The 17,669-nt window shown below is 42.7% G+C and overlaps 1 protein-coding gene across 1 annotated transcript in view; it reads right to left on the bottom strand.

Moving 5' to 3' along the window:
• The window catches only part of CPS1 (carbamoyl-phosphate synthase 1), a 109,892-nt gene that overhangs the window by 9,391 nt on the left and 82,832 nt on the right, over positions 1 to 17,669 (bottom strand). The window contains exons 28-34 of the mRNA XM_071562119.1: positions 16,823 to 16,898; positions 13,324 to 13,401; positions 12,258 to 12,365; positions 11,047 to 11,136; positions 9,494 to 9,664; positions 5,124 to 5,198; positions 1,883 to 1,981 (exon numbers count right to left, since the gene is read on the bottom strand). Coding sequence (XP_071418220.1) covers positions 1,883 to 1,981; positions 5,124 to 5,198; positions 9,494 to 9,664; positions 11,047 to 11,136; positions 12,258 to 12,365; positions 13,324 to 13,401; positions 16,823 to 16,898 — 697 coding nt within the window. The remainder of the gene's footprint in view (positions 1 to 1,882; positions 1,982 to 5,123; positions 5,199 to 9,493; positions 9,665 to 11,046; positions 11,137 to 12,257; positions 12,366 to 13,323; positions 13,402 to 16,822; positions 16,899 to 17,669) is intronic.

Raw genomic sequence — 17,669 nt, 5'->3', positions numbered from 1 at the left:
GGTGGCCAAGAAGGCCAATGGGATCCTGTCCTGTATCAAAAATAGCGTGGCCAGCAGGACCAGGGAAGTGATCCTTCCCCTGTACTCTGCATTGGTGAGGCCACACCTTGAGTGTTGTGTTCAGTTCTGGGCCCCTCAGTTCAGAAAGGATATTGAGGTGCTGGAGCGGGTCCAGAGAAGAGCAACAAGGCTGGTGAAGGGACTGGAGCACAAGCCCTATGGGGAGAGGCTGAGGGAGCTGGGGGTGTTCAGCCTGGAGAAGAGGAGGCTCAGAGGTGACCTCATCACTGTCTATAACTACCTGAAGGGAAGTTCTGGCCAGGTGGGGGTTGGTCTCTTCTCCCAGGCACTCAGCAATAGGACAAGGGGGCACGATGGGCTCAAGCTCTGCCAGGGGAAATTGAAGTTGGATATCAGAAAAAAATTTTTTACAGAGAGAGTGCTCAGGCATTGGAATGGGCTGCCCAGAGAGGGGGTGGATTCACCATCCCTAGAGATCTTTAAACACAGATTGGACGTGGCGCTGGGTGCCATGATCTAGTAAATAAACTAGAGTTGGACCAAGGGTTGGACTCGATGATCTTGGAGGTCTTTTCCAACCCAATCAATTCTATGATTCTATGATTCTATGATCCCAAACTTTTTAAGTGTTCATGACTTCAGCACCTTCTGCAGTTGCTAACTACTCCTTGATAAAGAACCAAAGCATTTTGTTTTTTCTGCCTAAGCCCCCTGTTTCTCCCAAAACACACATCCTCCTTCCTGATCTGGGGCTATGAATGGGGCAGGGCTGTTCCCAATGCAAACCCACCAGGAACTCCCTCATGTAACAGCTCTTTGCAGAAGCTTTTGCACTGGAGAACATTCCTATAATGACATAATTTGAACTTTCTGTCACACAGAGCAACTTTCAGGGATGGTGACAGCAAGAGATGAAACCCTAAAGTCCAAGTTCTAGTCTGGCACGGAGTCACTGGGCCTGCTCTTGTAGGGTGCAGAAACCAGAAACATCCCTACACAACTACAGCATTATCTTTTTCTTTCTGAGCTCCTACTTGCTGACAGGAGATGCAGGGTAGGGAACAATATTGGCTGGTCACCATTATCAAATGGGTTAAGGAATCATGTCAGAAAAGGTGGGCTGAAAGGTGAAGACTGTTGTCCTTTAATCCCTCACACTACTGTACTCAATTACATTGCCATCATGACTCCAGTGAGAAGAATGTGCCACACCTGTGGAGGCCTCATGGCACACAAGTAGCACACAACACTGCAAAAACATCACATTTTCTGCACTGACAACGATGCTACAGCTCTGCCTGGAACGAGACATGCATTCATGGAGAAAGCTTGCCAGGGAAAGCCTAGCATGTCTGTCTTTGCAGCATGGAAACTGCCTCACTGTTTGGGGGGTTGGAGGGGAACTCGTCTCAAAAGGGCAAGAGGCAACACACAGAGTTTATATGATTATATGATGGAAGTTTATATGATGAGATGATGAAAGTTACATTGCCATAACTCTCATTTGGGGGGGCACAGGTTCCAGTTGGAGTGTTTCTCCAAACTGCCTGACTACTGGTTTTGTTCCACACAGAAAGGTGGTTTCTAGCACTCTGATCCCGGGCCTCTGCGTGCAGCAATTCCATGGGGTTTCCCCCAGCAAATTTCTGCAGCTCACAGTAGAAACTATCAGGAGACAGAGGGAAAACCAATCAGGCCAGTCGTACTGAATCCAATAAAGAGCTCTCCAGAGTGTTTGTTCCTGATGGTCTTACTGTACTTCAGGATGAATTGCACTTAAGCCATAAAGCTACATGAATGAAAACAAGGCAAAAGCCACTGAGTTCCACTGTGTCAATCCTTTCTCAGCTTTAAGACTCACCTGTATTCCAATCAAAATCCCTTCCTTAGGAAATGTAAACCCTGTGGCAAGCATAGCCTTTTGGAAGGCAGAGGACACATTCTCCCCGAAGCATGCAACCTGGGGAAAGGCACAAAGAAAGCAGCATGAGGGGAGAACCAAAAACAACCCAAAAATAATTGCTTTAAAAAGAAAGAGGGATGGAATTTTTAAACATACTTTATTCATTCTGCTTAGAGAAGTCAGACTGCATTTGCATGAAGCCTGCAGGCATGGGGAGGGAGGAAATAAATCAAAAAGTCATTGCAGACAAATAATTTTAATGACACGGTAAAGGAGGAATAAGCAACACTTTAGTTTCAAACAGCACACTGAGAAGTAACAACTGATTCTCTGAGTTATTGGAATGCAGTACACAGCCTCTGCTCTAATGTTTGGGAGTGTACTGAAAATTGTTTAACATTATACGTACGTAGGTACGTACGGCCAAACTTCGCGAACGAAGGTTTGGGAAGGGCTCTCCCCACGTGCCCTTCCAGCCTGTGCAGTGGATTTTAGGTGAGACTCAGCATGTGTAAAACTGGCCCCACCATTTAAGTCCTAAGGTCCATCTGCCATTGCCAAGAGAGCTTGGACAGTGCCAGTGAAGTCCTCGGGACTGTCTCCAGCACCTGGTACTAACCGGGGCTGACCTGGCTTAGCATCCGAGATCTGATGGGATCGGATGGCAGGGAGGCATTTAACTGCCCTACTGAGACTCAAACTCAGGTCCTTGGGATTCAGAGTCCCGAGTGCTCTCCTTTACACCATGTTACATATGGCTTAAACACCAGCGAGGATTCTGCACACAGGTAAGTTCCTCTGTGTGCACTACAAACCTGAGTAAGGCAGCACTTGTGCTCTCATGTACTTCTGGCATTTCTTGAGAAGGAAAACCACAGAATATAAAGATTCTTTTCCGTTAGAAGTGCACAGATATACAAAATGCAAGTAAAATTGTAGTATTTACTTAGGAAAACAACAAAGCAATCACACCAATTCATAATAATTTTTTATACATATAAACCAAAATTTGAGGAAGAAACCAGTAAGAATAATTTAGCAGTTCTCCAGCATTCAGAACTGGCTGTCGACCTGAGTTGCTCACAGACTGTCATATGGTAACAATCTTCTGAAAGAGCTAAACCATGTTCCTTGACAAAATTTGGAATTCTGGTGACAAAAAGAGGAATGCATGAGATTTTGTGAAAAAACTAGGAAAAAAACCTCACAACCAAAAGTCAACCAACCAACCCTCACTTTTCCTGGCCAGTTCCACATTTGTTGAGAAACAGTCAGAAGCAGAAACTGTCGCAGGTTTTTCTCTTTGAAACAACAAATCTACTGACATATAGAGATGGGATAAAGGAGATGATCGGGAATTGCTTTCCCCTTTTCCTGGTCCTTCCCATCTCAAAGCTATCCCTCACATTCATGGCCTCACTGTTACCATAGTGAGCAGAAACCAGTATTTCAGGAACGAAGAACAAATTACGATTTGCAAGATCTTCTGAAGTAAAAAAGAACAACTAAACAAATTAAAATTCCACAAGGGAAGGGATAAAAAAAGTCATGATAACTAACATCCCAGCTTTCTTCTAAAAACTCATCCTTGAATGTTCAGACTGTCCTACAGTGTACCCTATGTATATCCTGGACTTACTCGGGTGACGGACAGCCCCCTGTCTTGTAGGCTTGGAAAGGGGGTTTACAGTCTGCCAAGACTGGCTTTTCATGGTCAAAACAGCCACAATACTCAAAGAGATAGATGTGACAAATTCAAGACCAGATCAAGCTACGTGTGTGAAAAATGTCTTGGAGCATTTTACCAAAAGCAAGCTATTATCCTTACTCATAAGAAAGACTTTTGTAACTGTCACAATTTATGGCATTTGTGAATATGGGTCTTTACAACTCATGAAAGTTAATAATCTCTCCTTTATGACCACGGTAAACTCTAACTCTCTATAGAGTTGTTTTGGGGTTGTTTTGTTTTTGTTTTTTTTTGGAAGGGAGGTTGTCTGTGTTCTCCATTTTGTTCTGAAAATGAGGAAGTCAGAGAAGCCACTTGACTTTTTTCTGCCCATTAACTACACTGAAAGGAAATGTTCTACAATATTGATTTCCCGTACATTACAAAGAGTAAAATATTTATAGAGAGATGTAGGAGACCTAAGGCTGTTCCTCACTTGCATCTGGGTAGAATGCTTTTTCATACTGCAGTGGTAAATACTTCCTAATGAAAACAGCTGTAGACACATCCAAGCTCACATTCAATGGAGTAGCCCAGCCTCTGCTACCTGCCTAGTTATGGTAGAGCAGAGTTAAGCCTAATCTAATTGCCTCTCCATTTAATCACTGCCCAAGTGGGCATTCTGGCCCAGAATAAGGTTTTGCTACTGCAACTCTTATGAGAAGCAACAAAGCAAGTAAGTTTAGAGACTGCTAGAGTGTATCTAAGGAAGCCCTGGAGAACTCAGCAATAACTCATTGTCTTTGTTCTACATGAGTTAACGTCTCTTCAGGTGATGGAATCTGGTAGCCCGAGGGTGAGGGTGCTGACAGGCAGGAGGATGAACAGCCCTGTGCCCTTATAGTGTGCCATGTGTACACTGAGAGATATTCCAGAAGCACCTCACAGCCCGGCTATAGCAAGAGTGGATAGAGCTGCCCAGCCTTCTCATCCTACCAACAGTCATTACCACAGCCATCACATTTTATTCACTCTTTCTCACCTTTTGCACCTTAGGACATGCCTTGATTGTTACCAGGCAACAAGGAAATTCCACACATATTTTCTGCCCTTCATTAACCAGCATGTTCCTAGACCAACTACTCATGGCCTAGAGTCTTGATTCTAGCACGTGTTGATGGGGGGGCTGGAAGCTGTGAAGACTTGACTGTCCAGAAGCAGATGACTCATAAAACAGACTGATGCAGGAAGAACCTCCCAGAACATGACAGCTGTCAGGTAAACTCATTTCAAGCTGTCACACCAACCAGGTCCAGCTCAGGGAGCTGACATACAGGTAAAGAGGGACATCCAGTGGCTGAATAAACTGGGTTTTCCAGGACATTGTTTTTTAAAGATAAGAAAGATGTTGTCAATTTTCTGAAGAAGCTACAGATGCCATCATGATTAACACAGTGATAACATCACTTTCAAAGACTGATGTTTAAGGTCAACTTTGTTTAAAAAATAAAAAGCAAATCTAAAAGATACCTCGCCAGTGGAGGCCATTTCACATCTGAGGACAGGGTCAGCATCTCTCAGCCGAGACCACGAAAACACTGGGGCCTGGCAAAAGAAAGAGGAAGGAGGGGGGAAAACAAAGAAAATTTAATGGATCATTTTAAAAATGTAAAAGTTCCAGCTGTGCTTGAGAGAAAGAGACAATAATTTAAACAAAAAAGCAGTGGTCAAGTCTGATAATCAAAAGAGTACTGGCAAATTAGCTCCCTCAGCACCTTGATGATGGACTGAAATAAATAAACATGTTTTCACCAATAACTCTTCTAACTCTTGCAGTCTTGCTCACATTCCAATTGTATCCATTTATCTGTATCATTTTAAGGGCACATTTTAAAACAGAAAGAATATGAAGCATCTAATTCATGGAACAAGAAGAAATGCTGCCTGAATTCAATGGATTTTTCTGAGAAAACAGTTCTCCATGAAATTTTTCATTCACAGAAATAAAATTATTCCACAGGAAGACACTCTTTTAGTGTAAAAGAGATGAAATTTTGCAAATTATTTCGCTATTTTTCCTCTTCTCCCCAAAATACACACTCATAATATTTTCTAACCTTTAGTATGAAAATATTAAACTCTGAGGAGTAAGGTCACTGCAACCTCTGAGTTCTCTTGTCTCATTTGAGACAATGTTATTTAAAATAACACTGGGGAGGGGAGGGAGGAAAAGAAACTCTCTGTTAACCAATGACTACATGTGACAAATATGGAGCAAATTTCCTGCTATGGAATAATTTTCTATAAGGCTTCTCCACATCTTAAACTACTAATGGCATTTTCATGACAAAAGCATCCTTGCTGCCTAAGAAAGATTATCTGGTTTGAAATCCACGGACATAATTCTGTCCCTGGAAGCCTCCGACAGGAACACTGCAGACAGGGCAGCTGCTGTTTCCAACACCCAGCAATGACCAGCTAAAATGCAACAGCACATATTCAAAAGGTTTCTAAAAAAATGTCCTCTGTGATTTTTAGATCAGTTTTGTTTCTACTGTAATTAAAGACAAAATTTTTACAGTGGCCAACTCCAGATCTCAAGCTAAGATATAGCAGTCAAGGTAGATTATTTTAATGCACATATTGTATTGAATGGCAACAGGCAGCAAAGCCCTCTACCAGCTCCCTAACTTTTGTCTGCCATGAACATAAAAATGTATCAGCAGGAGTAGACTCTGGTACCAAATCCTATTTAAAACTTAGTTGGTCATACTCTATCCAGGACTTAATCTTGGCCAGGCCATGATACTAGCACCAGTCTACAAGCAAACAGCATTCCAGTCACTAAAGCTAAAACGGTGGGACTCAAATCCACAAAGGACCAGCTATGTTGAAAAAGAGGAAGAGAATTTCATATTCTCTTTTCAGAGCATTTAAGACCTGCTGGAGAAACAAGATCCTGTTTCTATGCAAATGTTCCTAGCAATAAACTGTGAGAGGACAGAAAATATTATGCATGAATAATGATAAACAGGTTAAACTGGAATATTTTTCAAAGTTTAGCATTTCCAGAGGTATTAGCAATTTTTATATTTGACAAATGCACACAGAACACAAGCAGTATAAAAGGCTTTGTGGGAAGTTTTCAAGAATATATAGTTGGGTTCTCCACTCTGTAGCCAGCATTCCCAGGAGAGAAAAAATTCTTGACAATTTAGCTAACAACAGTGTAGAAGACCTAGGGCTGAATAATACAAATTTATAAAAATAAGACTCACAAAAGGAAAAAAAAATTCTCAAGTTCCAATTTCAGATTATGCCTATCTGTGGCATCAAAATAAAATGTAAAGCTACTTCTAGACTGCTTGATTGCCAATAACCTGACCTGGCTTGGGCCACAGGTTTGGCTTTTTTATTATTAAGTCTGAACATATTATTAGTAGAAAGACTTTAGGTGTTTTCTGCTTTCTCAGTTTTCACTTGATATGGAAGCTCTAAAAGCTTGAAAATTTCAGTATAAGCTATTCTCCTTATCCTTTAGATTTTCTGCAATACTGTTCTGATTACATGTCCCAGATCCTGATGATAAAATCTGGGGGGCACTCACAACACAAAATTGTATATGTCCACACATTTATTAGATAGTATTATGAAATAGCCTCAGCTGCAGTCTTCAATTTTGCCAGTGCAAATTTATTATGCAGTTAACACACACGATTCAGAATAGCTTAGAAGTAAAAAATAAAGGGCGATTGATTTTGTTAATAATCACTGGATAATTTTTCTTTGATTCTTCCCTAACATTTCCAAAAATCTAAATATAATTTTCCAATTATCCTGACAGAAACTACAAAAGGTCAAATTGACCTTTGGCCAATGAGTAAATTGTTCTTTCTGGGCATTGAAATCATCATGGCCAGGCTTCGCGAGCGAAGATTAGGGAAGGGCACTACCCACGCTTGCTGCAATTGTGCTGGTGGCTAAAAAGGCTGATACGGGATAGGCAGGTCCGGTCACAAAAGGCACAGCAGAACGTCTCCTTTGGCGATACTGGCGAAGAACAGTCCTTTCTGTGTTGTCTTTATTCCTTAAGACTGACTCTCGGTCCATTCTCAAAGGAAGCAGCAGCGTCGTGAATGGTGTGTCTCCATGAATCCCGATTGGAGGCCAGAGTGGACCATTCATGGCAGTCAATATGGCCAATGCTGAGGTATTTTTTCAGGGAGTCCTTGTATTTCTACTTCAGGGCTCCTCTCTTGTGGCAGCCCGTGGCGAGTTCACCATAGAGCACAATCTCTGGAAGGCAGTGGGTGATCCTCCATCCTGCAGACGTGCCCTGCTGTTGTAGTTTTGAAATGATGTAAATTCTTTCCCTGACACTAACTCCCCGTGCCATTAGTTAACAAAAGTAGTTAACTGCTACCAATTGCTTCTTCATCGTTTGGGTGGGGGGCAGACTGGGGTGAGGTGTAACAAGGAACGGGTTTGCACTGCCTCTTTTGTTCTTGGGGACATTCCCACAGCTCTGGGGGAAGGCTGGAGCCACATGTGCCAGCTGTTGGAGAGAAACCTTTCTCTCCTGCTCCTCACTGCTTCTGTGCAGTAAGCTAGTTTCTTCTTGCCACTGCTGTTTCTCCTGGTTTCAGCATTGGGGCTCCAGCCACCGCTCCGGCCTCACCATCACCAGCAGTGTCACTGCTGTCCTCGCCATCACGGCAGCGACCTGGGAGACAGAAGTCACAGCTGCCTTTCGGGACACGCTGAGCCTCTCTACTCCCAGTTTTCCTTCTTCGTTTGGGACAAAGGACATAGAGAGAGAGACAATGGAGCTTTTAACCATGAAGCCAACTCCTGAAGGTGTCTTTAGGTTTTGGGTTTGCCTGACCAGTAGAGTGTGTAGCTAGCACCATGTTCTTTAAGGCTGCCCCTTCCTCATGAAGACGAACTTCACTGAGAGCAGCAATGTCGATGTTGAGTCGTGACAGTTCGTGGGCAATTAGAGCACAACAACGCTCAGGACGTCCACTATCCCCAGTATCAAGCATGGATCTGATGTTCCAACATGCCAGTGTTAGTTTGAGCACACCTTTGCAGGCAGGTGTCTGCCTTTGAAATCTCTTTGTTTTTGTTTGACCGCATGGAAGATGCCGGTTGGCCGCGGTTATCCAGCCGGGTGTGGAGATGAGCTTTGTTTAGGCCACCTTTGCTAGGCCCCTCTGTGTGGAGCAAGCAGTGCTGTCCCTAGAAAAGGCTGCTTGGTCGTTCAGGATGCAACTCCACAAGACTGTCATCTCTGTGGTCAGTCTCTAATGACCCATATCCTGCCCCACCTGCATGCAGGGTTGGGGCTGCGGCTTCCAGCTGCTTCCTATCACCTGCCGTTTCAGCCCTCACCTGTCGCTACAGGGCTTTGCAATGGGGTGAACCCTTCGAGCCTGCACAATGGATTGTTCAGGTGAGGCACAGCGTGTGCAGAACTGGCCCCACCCTTTACTCCTGAGGTTCATCTGCCACGGCCTAGCGAGCTTGGACAGTGACAGTGAATACCTCAGGATGTAGGTTTGGTCAGAGTATCCTTCTCTTAGATGGATGGCCTTACAGGGATAAGTGAGCTCCATCTGCCTGGGTTTGGAGTAGAGTTGTCCTTCTCCTATGGTGGTTGCCAGAGGGCTGGCGAGCCCATCCTGCCTGTGGACACACTTTGTCTGACCCTTCAGCTGAGACCTGTCTGGCATGGGAGACCCTACCGGAGGCACAAAGCACCACCAGCATAGCTCTCAACCTCATGAGGGCACGCAAACTTCTCCCCCGCGACAAGGGGGTGTCCCTGGAGAAGGCATTGAAATACTACTTGTCTATTAACATGCTGGCTCTGTGGTGGGATATTTTGGTAACCATACCTTAACCCCAACATATCTGGATGGAATAATAGGATGTTCCAGTGTGGGGAGGGATGACTCATTAACCTCTTCTCCAATCATCACTTTAGTGGCCACATTGATGAAGTCCACACCCAGAGTCTTCGATACAAAGGGGAAGGAGCGTGAAGCCCTCAGGTTGCACTCTATCACCTGATGGGATATAAAAAGAGAAATACTAGGGTCAGGCACTGTGCAGTGAATAAACAGATTGATTCATACTTCTGGAAATCAGTCCTAAGTCCTCTTGGCAAAAATGATCTTCAGATTGCCAAATAACAGACACAGAAATTGTGTTCAATATTAAAACAGCGATGAGGGATGGGGAGTGGCCAGCCTGAGATACAAGCAGATCGATGTTCTTCAACTGAGGATTCTCTCTACTGTCTGAATATTAGAACTGAGGGCAAGCCAGAGTTCACTCAGAAAATGTGCTGGGCTGTACTTTACCCTTAATTAATGTGCAAGAGGCTTGGAAACATACACAAGCTTTAGGTACAATCTCTAGCAGCCCAACCTGTTCTTTTTGCATGGTAGTGGCACTTCCTGAAAGGCTGGACTGTCCTTACTGACTTCCCTCAAGTGAATGTGGAAGTCATTCAGGGACCTAAGTAACAAAGATGCTGAGAAGGCATCCTGGAGTTCACTAGCAAAAAAATTGCTGAAGGGGAGTGAGGGGAAGCAAGAATGGGTAAGTTAAGGTAGAAGTGAAAAGCAGGGGCCGTGCAGAGAAAAGACAAGCGCAGATGAGGGAAAGCAAGGAATGAAAAACGTCACTCTGTCTCTCTGTGCAGTTTCTGAATAACCATGTGTGAAACATAAAAAAATGTGAACAACAGTAAGTTGTTCTTTTTTAACTCAACTAACAGCCCTAATCAGATCTTTCACCAATAATGCATCTCTTCTGTTCCACATCAGGTTGTCTTCCCATTCACTATTTCCAGTCATACTCTGCTCTCATTCCTCTGACCTCCTCTCATTAGCAACAGAAAGCCATCTGTTACCCAAAAAGGGTCAAACATCCGCTGTACTTCTGTTACTAAGAGCTACTAGGATCATTCAGACAACCGTCTCAATGGCTTATATTAAAGGCTTAAACACTTACACTGTCTTGCTTTCTTCTCAGTCCCTTGGAAGGCTTAATTTAACACCAAAATAGCTAAAGATGAGAGAGGATATCAGAGATGTAAAAGCCACAATGTTCAGTTTATAGGATGAGGCACAGGTCTCAGTGCTGTCCATTCTATTCCAAACTGATAATTTTGGTGAGGACAACAGCCTACAGTGAAACAAAGCCCATGCTGACAGACAAGGCAACAAGACTCACTTAACCCTGAATGAACAGGCACGGGAGCATGCTCTCTCCCACAGAGACAGGGAGAGCTGTGTGATTAGGGCACAGGTAAGTCAACATGATTAGACAAGGCAGGTTGGTTGTCACAGCTACTGCTGCCACAGAGTGTCCACAGCAGGGATGCAGGAACCATGCACCTAAGGAGAGCTTGAATTTCTGCCATGGTCAGAACAGCTCTTACCAGCACATCATTGCCTCGCACCAAGAACTGGATGTTGAACGGACCAGAGATGGAAAAAGCATTTGCAATCTTTTTTGTAGCAGCTTTTACCTATAAAAAAGAAATAAATAAAATGTGTGTATATATAGAATAAATAAATCTCACAAAATAGACAGCATCATGGCAATAAATCATCTCACATATGGATTCCTTTAAAAGTCATCTCTCTCTGACCCGCTTTATTCTCTATACACTCCTTTTGGCAACAGCATTATCTTTCAGAAGCAAACATGTTTAATTATCCTCATTACCTAGAGCCTGAATCACCTTTGGAGGGCAGATTAAAAATCAGCTTGTCTGTGTGTGTGTGTGTGTGTGTGTGTGTGTGTGTGTGTGTGTGTGTGTGTGTGTGTGTGAAAGCAGGGAAGAGAAGGAGAGAAAATCAAAGCCTTGCACTGTAGCAATCCCTACACTGCACACTGGAGCCTTTATACCTTTCTTGGTGAAATAATTAATAATGTTTTGGCATTTGAGAATAACTACTCAGCCTTGTAAGTGTCCTGAAAGTCTTTCACCTCCATGCCTACCCCATCACAGCAGTGGGAGGTGCCTGAGCAGATACACTCTGCAGCAAACTGGGAGGAAAGTCTTATTTACCAGGTTTGTCGGTACAAGTGTTGAATAACTTTGCTCCAGGAGACAACTATTCTCAGAAGCAAGGCCTTGGACATTCTTGAAAACAGAGTTGGAGCACAGATAACTCCATTACAGACTTTGCTGGATTCCAAACCCTTAACAGGATGACATCATAGGCAATGGTATATTTTATTTAAAAATTGTATTTTGACAACTAACTTGGTATCACCACATTTATTCTTGAAAGAGGAGAAAGTCAAGATTAAGTGAGGTTCATTCATCCTGACATTATTTTTGGAAAAACAGGCAGCCCAAAAGTCTTATACTTGACATAACCATTTAAGGATCATGGGAGAAAAAAAAGTGGGAAAATGAGCCATGGCCTATGTGTGAATTAGACAATCCTCTACTGCTATGGAAGGGTCTGTGTGTGCATATCTACTGCTTAAATCAATGGTATACAGTTCAAATGAGGCTGTGCAGAGTAAAGCCAGTCACAGGGGCACTGTGACACATACCACACTGGCCTTCAAAAACAAAAACACATTGATGATTTGATTTCTCCAGTGGTGATGGAGGTAAAGTGCAACACCTACCTTCTCCAAGGCTCCCTGGCTAATGGTCTGTGTGGGTAGCATGAGGGTAGCATCTCCAGAGTGAACACCTGCGTCTTCCACATGCTCTGAAATAGCATGTGAAATAACCTGCATACAGTAATGAGAGAGTAATTGGTCATCTCACCCTCTCTCATGAACTGTTCCTTCATCCTCAGCATCCTGAACAATTGTATCCAAAAGAGGGTGCAGTCAGGGGGTGAAGGGGGGAAGTAAATTTTCCAAGATTTTGAGGAGAATATGCCTGAACCAAGGCATAACACATATGAACAAGGAGATCATGTCAGTGTCTTCCTATGGTTAAACAAATCACAAACATGATAAAACCTACCACAGCCTGGAGATACTAAAGCTTCCTTCCTCTTTCTAACACATATGGACTCAGAAGGTAAAAGCCAAGCAGGCTTTGAAGCAGCTGTCTAAGTTCTGATGGTCAGAACACAAAAAACGTGTCATTACCCAACAGAAACTAGCATGGACTAATATCATTGGTGTATTACTTTTTGTCCACTCATGTGGTGTTTTGATCATGGAGAAAAACAAGTGGAAGAAATTCAGGCCTAAGGACTTAAACTGAATGAACAGCATTAAGGCACACTATCTCAAATACAAAAAAAAAAAGTTATTATGTCTGCTGGTTAAAACTTAAGATTGAAAACAGAATATTTCTGTTAATTGAAAGTTAGTGAGGGTTTTGTGAGAACTGTCTTTGCTGAGTAATGAAATGCAAGGTGAAGCTGTAATAGTAAAGTAACTGTGGTAATTTCATAACACACGCTGATACAGTTCTGATTAAAGCAATTCCTGAAGACAGTGATTCACCAATGCAGTAAAAATATATTCTGAACGATTCACTTACATGGATAAGCAATGCTTAAAAAATAACTGTTCGAGCACAATGGTTTTGAACTTAAAATGAATTCCTCATGTTCTCTGCCCTTGTCAGTACAAATCCATGGCTGTAGAGCAAATCATTCAAACCACACATTTTTGCAGGTCTCTAATCCTGAAAAACAAGTTTAATATTAAAGAAAAGCAAAATACTTACCCTTCCTGCTTTAGCTACAGCATCCATTTCCACCTCACGTGCATCTTCAATAAATTTAGTGAGTACCACAGGGTGATCCTGTCATCCAGACAAGGGAAAAATAAAGAAGTTTTTGTCTGAGAGTATCTAGAGACCATCCAGGCCCCTTTGGAAGCAGAATCCCAAAAGACCAACCTATTAATATCCTTATTTCCACAGATAATTTTTAAAGGATATAATGGGCAAAAACTTGGCATGATTTCCCCAAAACCACTGATGCAAAAGTTTGAGTTCTTCATAATGATGCCATGAAATTTGGAGCAAAACCACAAAGGGCTTTCATGTGAGATCATGGCAAAAAGAAGACAGTTGGACATGTGCATGGATCCAATGACCTCTGATCCTGTCTCTCAAGGATGATTCTTACCTCCAAGATCTTTCATTGTTCCTCCTTTTGAGTCTCCCAGACACCTCCCTAGACACATTGCTTCACAAAGTATCTGATCCCTGGCATATTTTATGACTCCGTAGAGTGGCTATTTGCTGGTTTAGTCACATATTTTAGGCTACTGATCCATTCCTTTCTAATTTCTCTGCCTGGTTTCCTAAGTCTCCCAGGGAGAGGTTGCCATTACCTATAGCTGGCCAAGAACAACCTGCCATTGGCTCTCAATACCTTCCCTGGTACAAATTTGTTTCTTTCTTCTTCCTCCTGCCTGTGTCTGGAGTGTTACCACACACTTCCCACTTCTCTCTAATACTTTCTCCTTCCAGATACCTGCTCTAAAAAAATCTAATCTTCATTCCTCTTGACCAGCTTCTTCTGTCCCATCCACTATTAACTGCCTGTTATTTATTAGAGAAGAAAATCAAATAAATGAGTGTGCATGCTCAAAAGGTTTCTTGTGAAAAATTATCATGCAACTCCAAAAGTTAGAAGACACAATTCCTTCCATTTATCAGTGCAAGGGTAAACTCACAGGCAAGGACACTGTACCATAAAATTAGTGGCTTGTCTCCTGGAAATTTCTGTCTTGATGCAGTTTTTCACTGGAAGATTTTCTATGTGCACACAACCTTGTTTTACTTCAATCTGTCTCAACTCACACAAGAAGTTTTGCACATTATTGACAACATAAATGCCATAATGACACCACACCAAAACAGCAAAGTAGTTCAAACAACAGAACAACACCTGGAAATGCTCTGCTGGATGGAGCAGAATTAGGTAAGGCTTTGTAACCAGAAAAATGAAGCCAGTGTCCCACAAAGATGATTACATCTAATACTGGTAGCTTCTGTGGACCACTCACTGACCACAAAGCCTCAACAAAGCTGAAAAGTCTTTCCTAATTTAGAAGCAGAACACAGTATTTTTTTTCTGGTTTCTTTTTGGCTACCTTAACTTCAACTATACCATAACTTTTATTAGTATACAATACTGGGTAAAGGAAGAAGTCTTCCCTTGACAGAGTGACTACACTAGCAAAAACATAACATGTATACCTCGTTTCACAGATCAGAACTGCAGCAGAACCAGAACCAGATCAAGATCAGAATCAGAGCACCCAAAAATTCCTGGTGTGCAACTGGTCATCTTTGTGGCATGTGTCAGTACCTTACTCGTGTAGCAGAACTGGACATGATACAGGACCCCATGAGGATACTTTCTCTTTCCCCAAAGAATACGTCACATATTGCCAAGACTCTACAAGTGCAACTCCCATCAAGGCCTCCCACACCAGGGATGAGACCTCTCAGCAATGAAAGGCGGCATTGCCCAATTCAAGTTATTCAAGCTGTGACAACTTAAGGTGACCAAGGGGCACTTTCCTGGGCTTCAGGCTCCTATAGGGCACCCATTGTCATCATAAAGCCATCCAGCAACATGACAGTGATCTGTCCCATTGAATGGGGTGAAGCAGAGCAAAACCAGAACCTAGGGGGATTTTACTAAAAGCACCCAACTTTCAGGGGAGTTTCCAAGAGATAAGGTTCAATTTACTGAAGACATCTAACTTTCAGGGGAGTTATAATTTAAGATCCATCCAAGACAAGGGCAAAGTATGTATAAACAAAGATACAGCAAACAGGTTAATCCCAAGAGAGAAGATAAGAAATCCAGAGTACCATGTTTGGCAAGACCCACTGCAAGAGTCAGCAAAACCAGACCAAGTTGAAAAGTTCGTGAGGATGAAGAGTAGAAAATATGACCACCACCAGATGAAGTAACAGGATCTCCCCTCATAATATTCCTCAAAATGGACAGCTCCGCCCCAACTCCGCCTGCTATGAATATTATAACTAGATGTTGCAATATCATAATTGTGTATGAATATGTAGGTAAAAATATTGTAATCCCTCACTAGAAATGTATAAATATTGTAGCTTCTCACTGTAGACTTTGGAGCTCTTTGTCCAATCCTAATCGGAGGGTTCCCCAACGTTGTCTTACTAAATACCTTGCTGTTTATTGACTAAAAACTTTGTCTCTAAACAGTTTGTTCTGCCTCTTTGGGCATCAGGGGCTTAAGGCTGTTGCCCAGGCTGCTTCTGTGAGTATAAACACAAAGCAGAGTACTTCAGATTAAGTAGAGAGAGAAGTTAGTCATTTTTGGGAGGCTGATCACTGCTAAGAACCTGGCAGAGTAGCATAGGTTCTTACATGCTGCAAAGACCCTGTAGTCTTCTGAGAAATAGTTAAATAATTTCTTCTGATGAAAGTAACAGTGGTACTTTTTCTCTAAAACTTGTTCCAAGACTATAGTAAGAGGTCTTCTTGCCTCCACATTGACCTGTCCTTCAGGATATTATTACTTTGCAAGGTATCTCCCTTTCATTTCACCATTTCTTGCTGAAAAGCTAAACGTCCATAATTTCCCTCATATACTTAAAAACCACATGGTTTTGTTCTTGTTCAAACTGTAGCCACCCGAGAAATCCTAAGTAAGCAGTAATATGTCTGGCTTCCATAGCCAGTTGTGTTTTCAGAGTCCCTCTCTGACTTACTTTTTACCTCCAACATTCCTGTGACAGCAGTGTTTATGGTACCATAGGACTGTTCTGAACAGTGACCATTGGAAAAAAAAAAGAAAAAGCCCTCAGAAGAGATGCCAAGATGAAGTATAAGTTGTTCAAAGAAGCCAGACAAAACAATTCAGAAAGTGAGTGAAAGATGTTACTGGTTCATGCTGGTTAGTAAAACCTGCCACCAGCAAGCTTGGCTGGGGCAGGAAGGGTCTTAGTCTATATCTATTCACATAATTTACTGGTCAGAAATGGAGGCCTGTGTACAACAGCCAAGTGCCATCCCAGATCCATGCAGAAATCCCAGTGGTGTCAGTAAGGATGCCTGGACAGGCTGCCATGCTAGGGAGCCTGTTAGGGAACAAACTGAGGAGTCAAACGACAATTTCAGTGCCTCCTCCCCAAGCAAAGAAGGGAAAGAGTGAGGAATACACTACAAAGAAACAAAGAGATCTAAAACACAGTAGAGAAGTAACAGGTAGAAGACAGATACCTGAGAGACTCTGGTGGCTTCTGCTAACAACGTCTTCATTTCCTCTTCAGTGAATACTACATTCATTGCAGACCCACTGTGAGAACAGGAAAAAAAGATAAATCAGGTCAGCTTCTCTTGTGATCAATGTTAGACACCACAGCACAGGGTTGCCAATTAAAGCCTGTCCAAGGAAGCTCCTGACTCAAGCCACTCTTGATTGAAAGAGAGGTGGAACTGGTACCTAATGACCCTCCATTATGCTTCCCAGACAAGACAGGAGATCTCCAGAACCATAACAAGAATCAAATGAAGAACTGTGGCTATGTAGCCTTAGCACTACTGACAAATTGCTTTCCTGAGCCAAGCCTTTGAACCTTTCCTTAAGCTCAGGGAGATGGCTCATCAGCTAGACAGCTCCACTAAGGCCCTGACTTTTCCCATGGGACAGGTTAGCTGTGAGCTCAGGCCAAAAAAGAATCTTTTCTCACTTTAGCCCAATTTCTCCTCAGTGACAGATGAAGTGACGAATGCACAGGCCACTGATGATGGTTCTGACAATGTAAATCCAGATGAAAGCAGGCTGTTCTTTTCTGGCCATTTCTCTGTGTTCTTTCCCTAAGGTCTTATTCCTTAAGGGAGAGGCACAGTAGATACAGACACTGTAATCTGGAAGCTGCATTTGAAATGTAGCTGTCAGTAATATCTGAGAGGAAGATCTGGGAGAACATGGGTCCAGAGCCAGTGATTCAAGTGCCTTCTAAAGACAATGATATAAAAAAGATGTTACATTGGCCATTTCACTGATGAACAGCTTCCCCTTTGCTTTGATGGGCAAGCACAAAGAGGCTGTGGAGAAAAGTGGAGG

The sequence above is a fragment of the Pithys albifrons genome, chromosome 8 (genome assembly GCF_047495875.1).
Source record: "Pithys albifrons albifrons isolate INPA30051 chromosome 8, PitAlb_v1, whole genome shotgun sequence".
Taxonomy (NCBI): Eukaryota; Metazoa; Chordata; class Aves; order Passeriformes; family Thamnophilidae; genus Pithys; species Pithys albifrons.
Note: the sequence above shows the minus strand (reverse complement) of the source record. Positions and strands in the feature narration are given on the sequence as shown.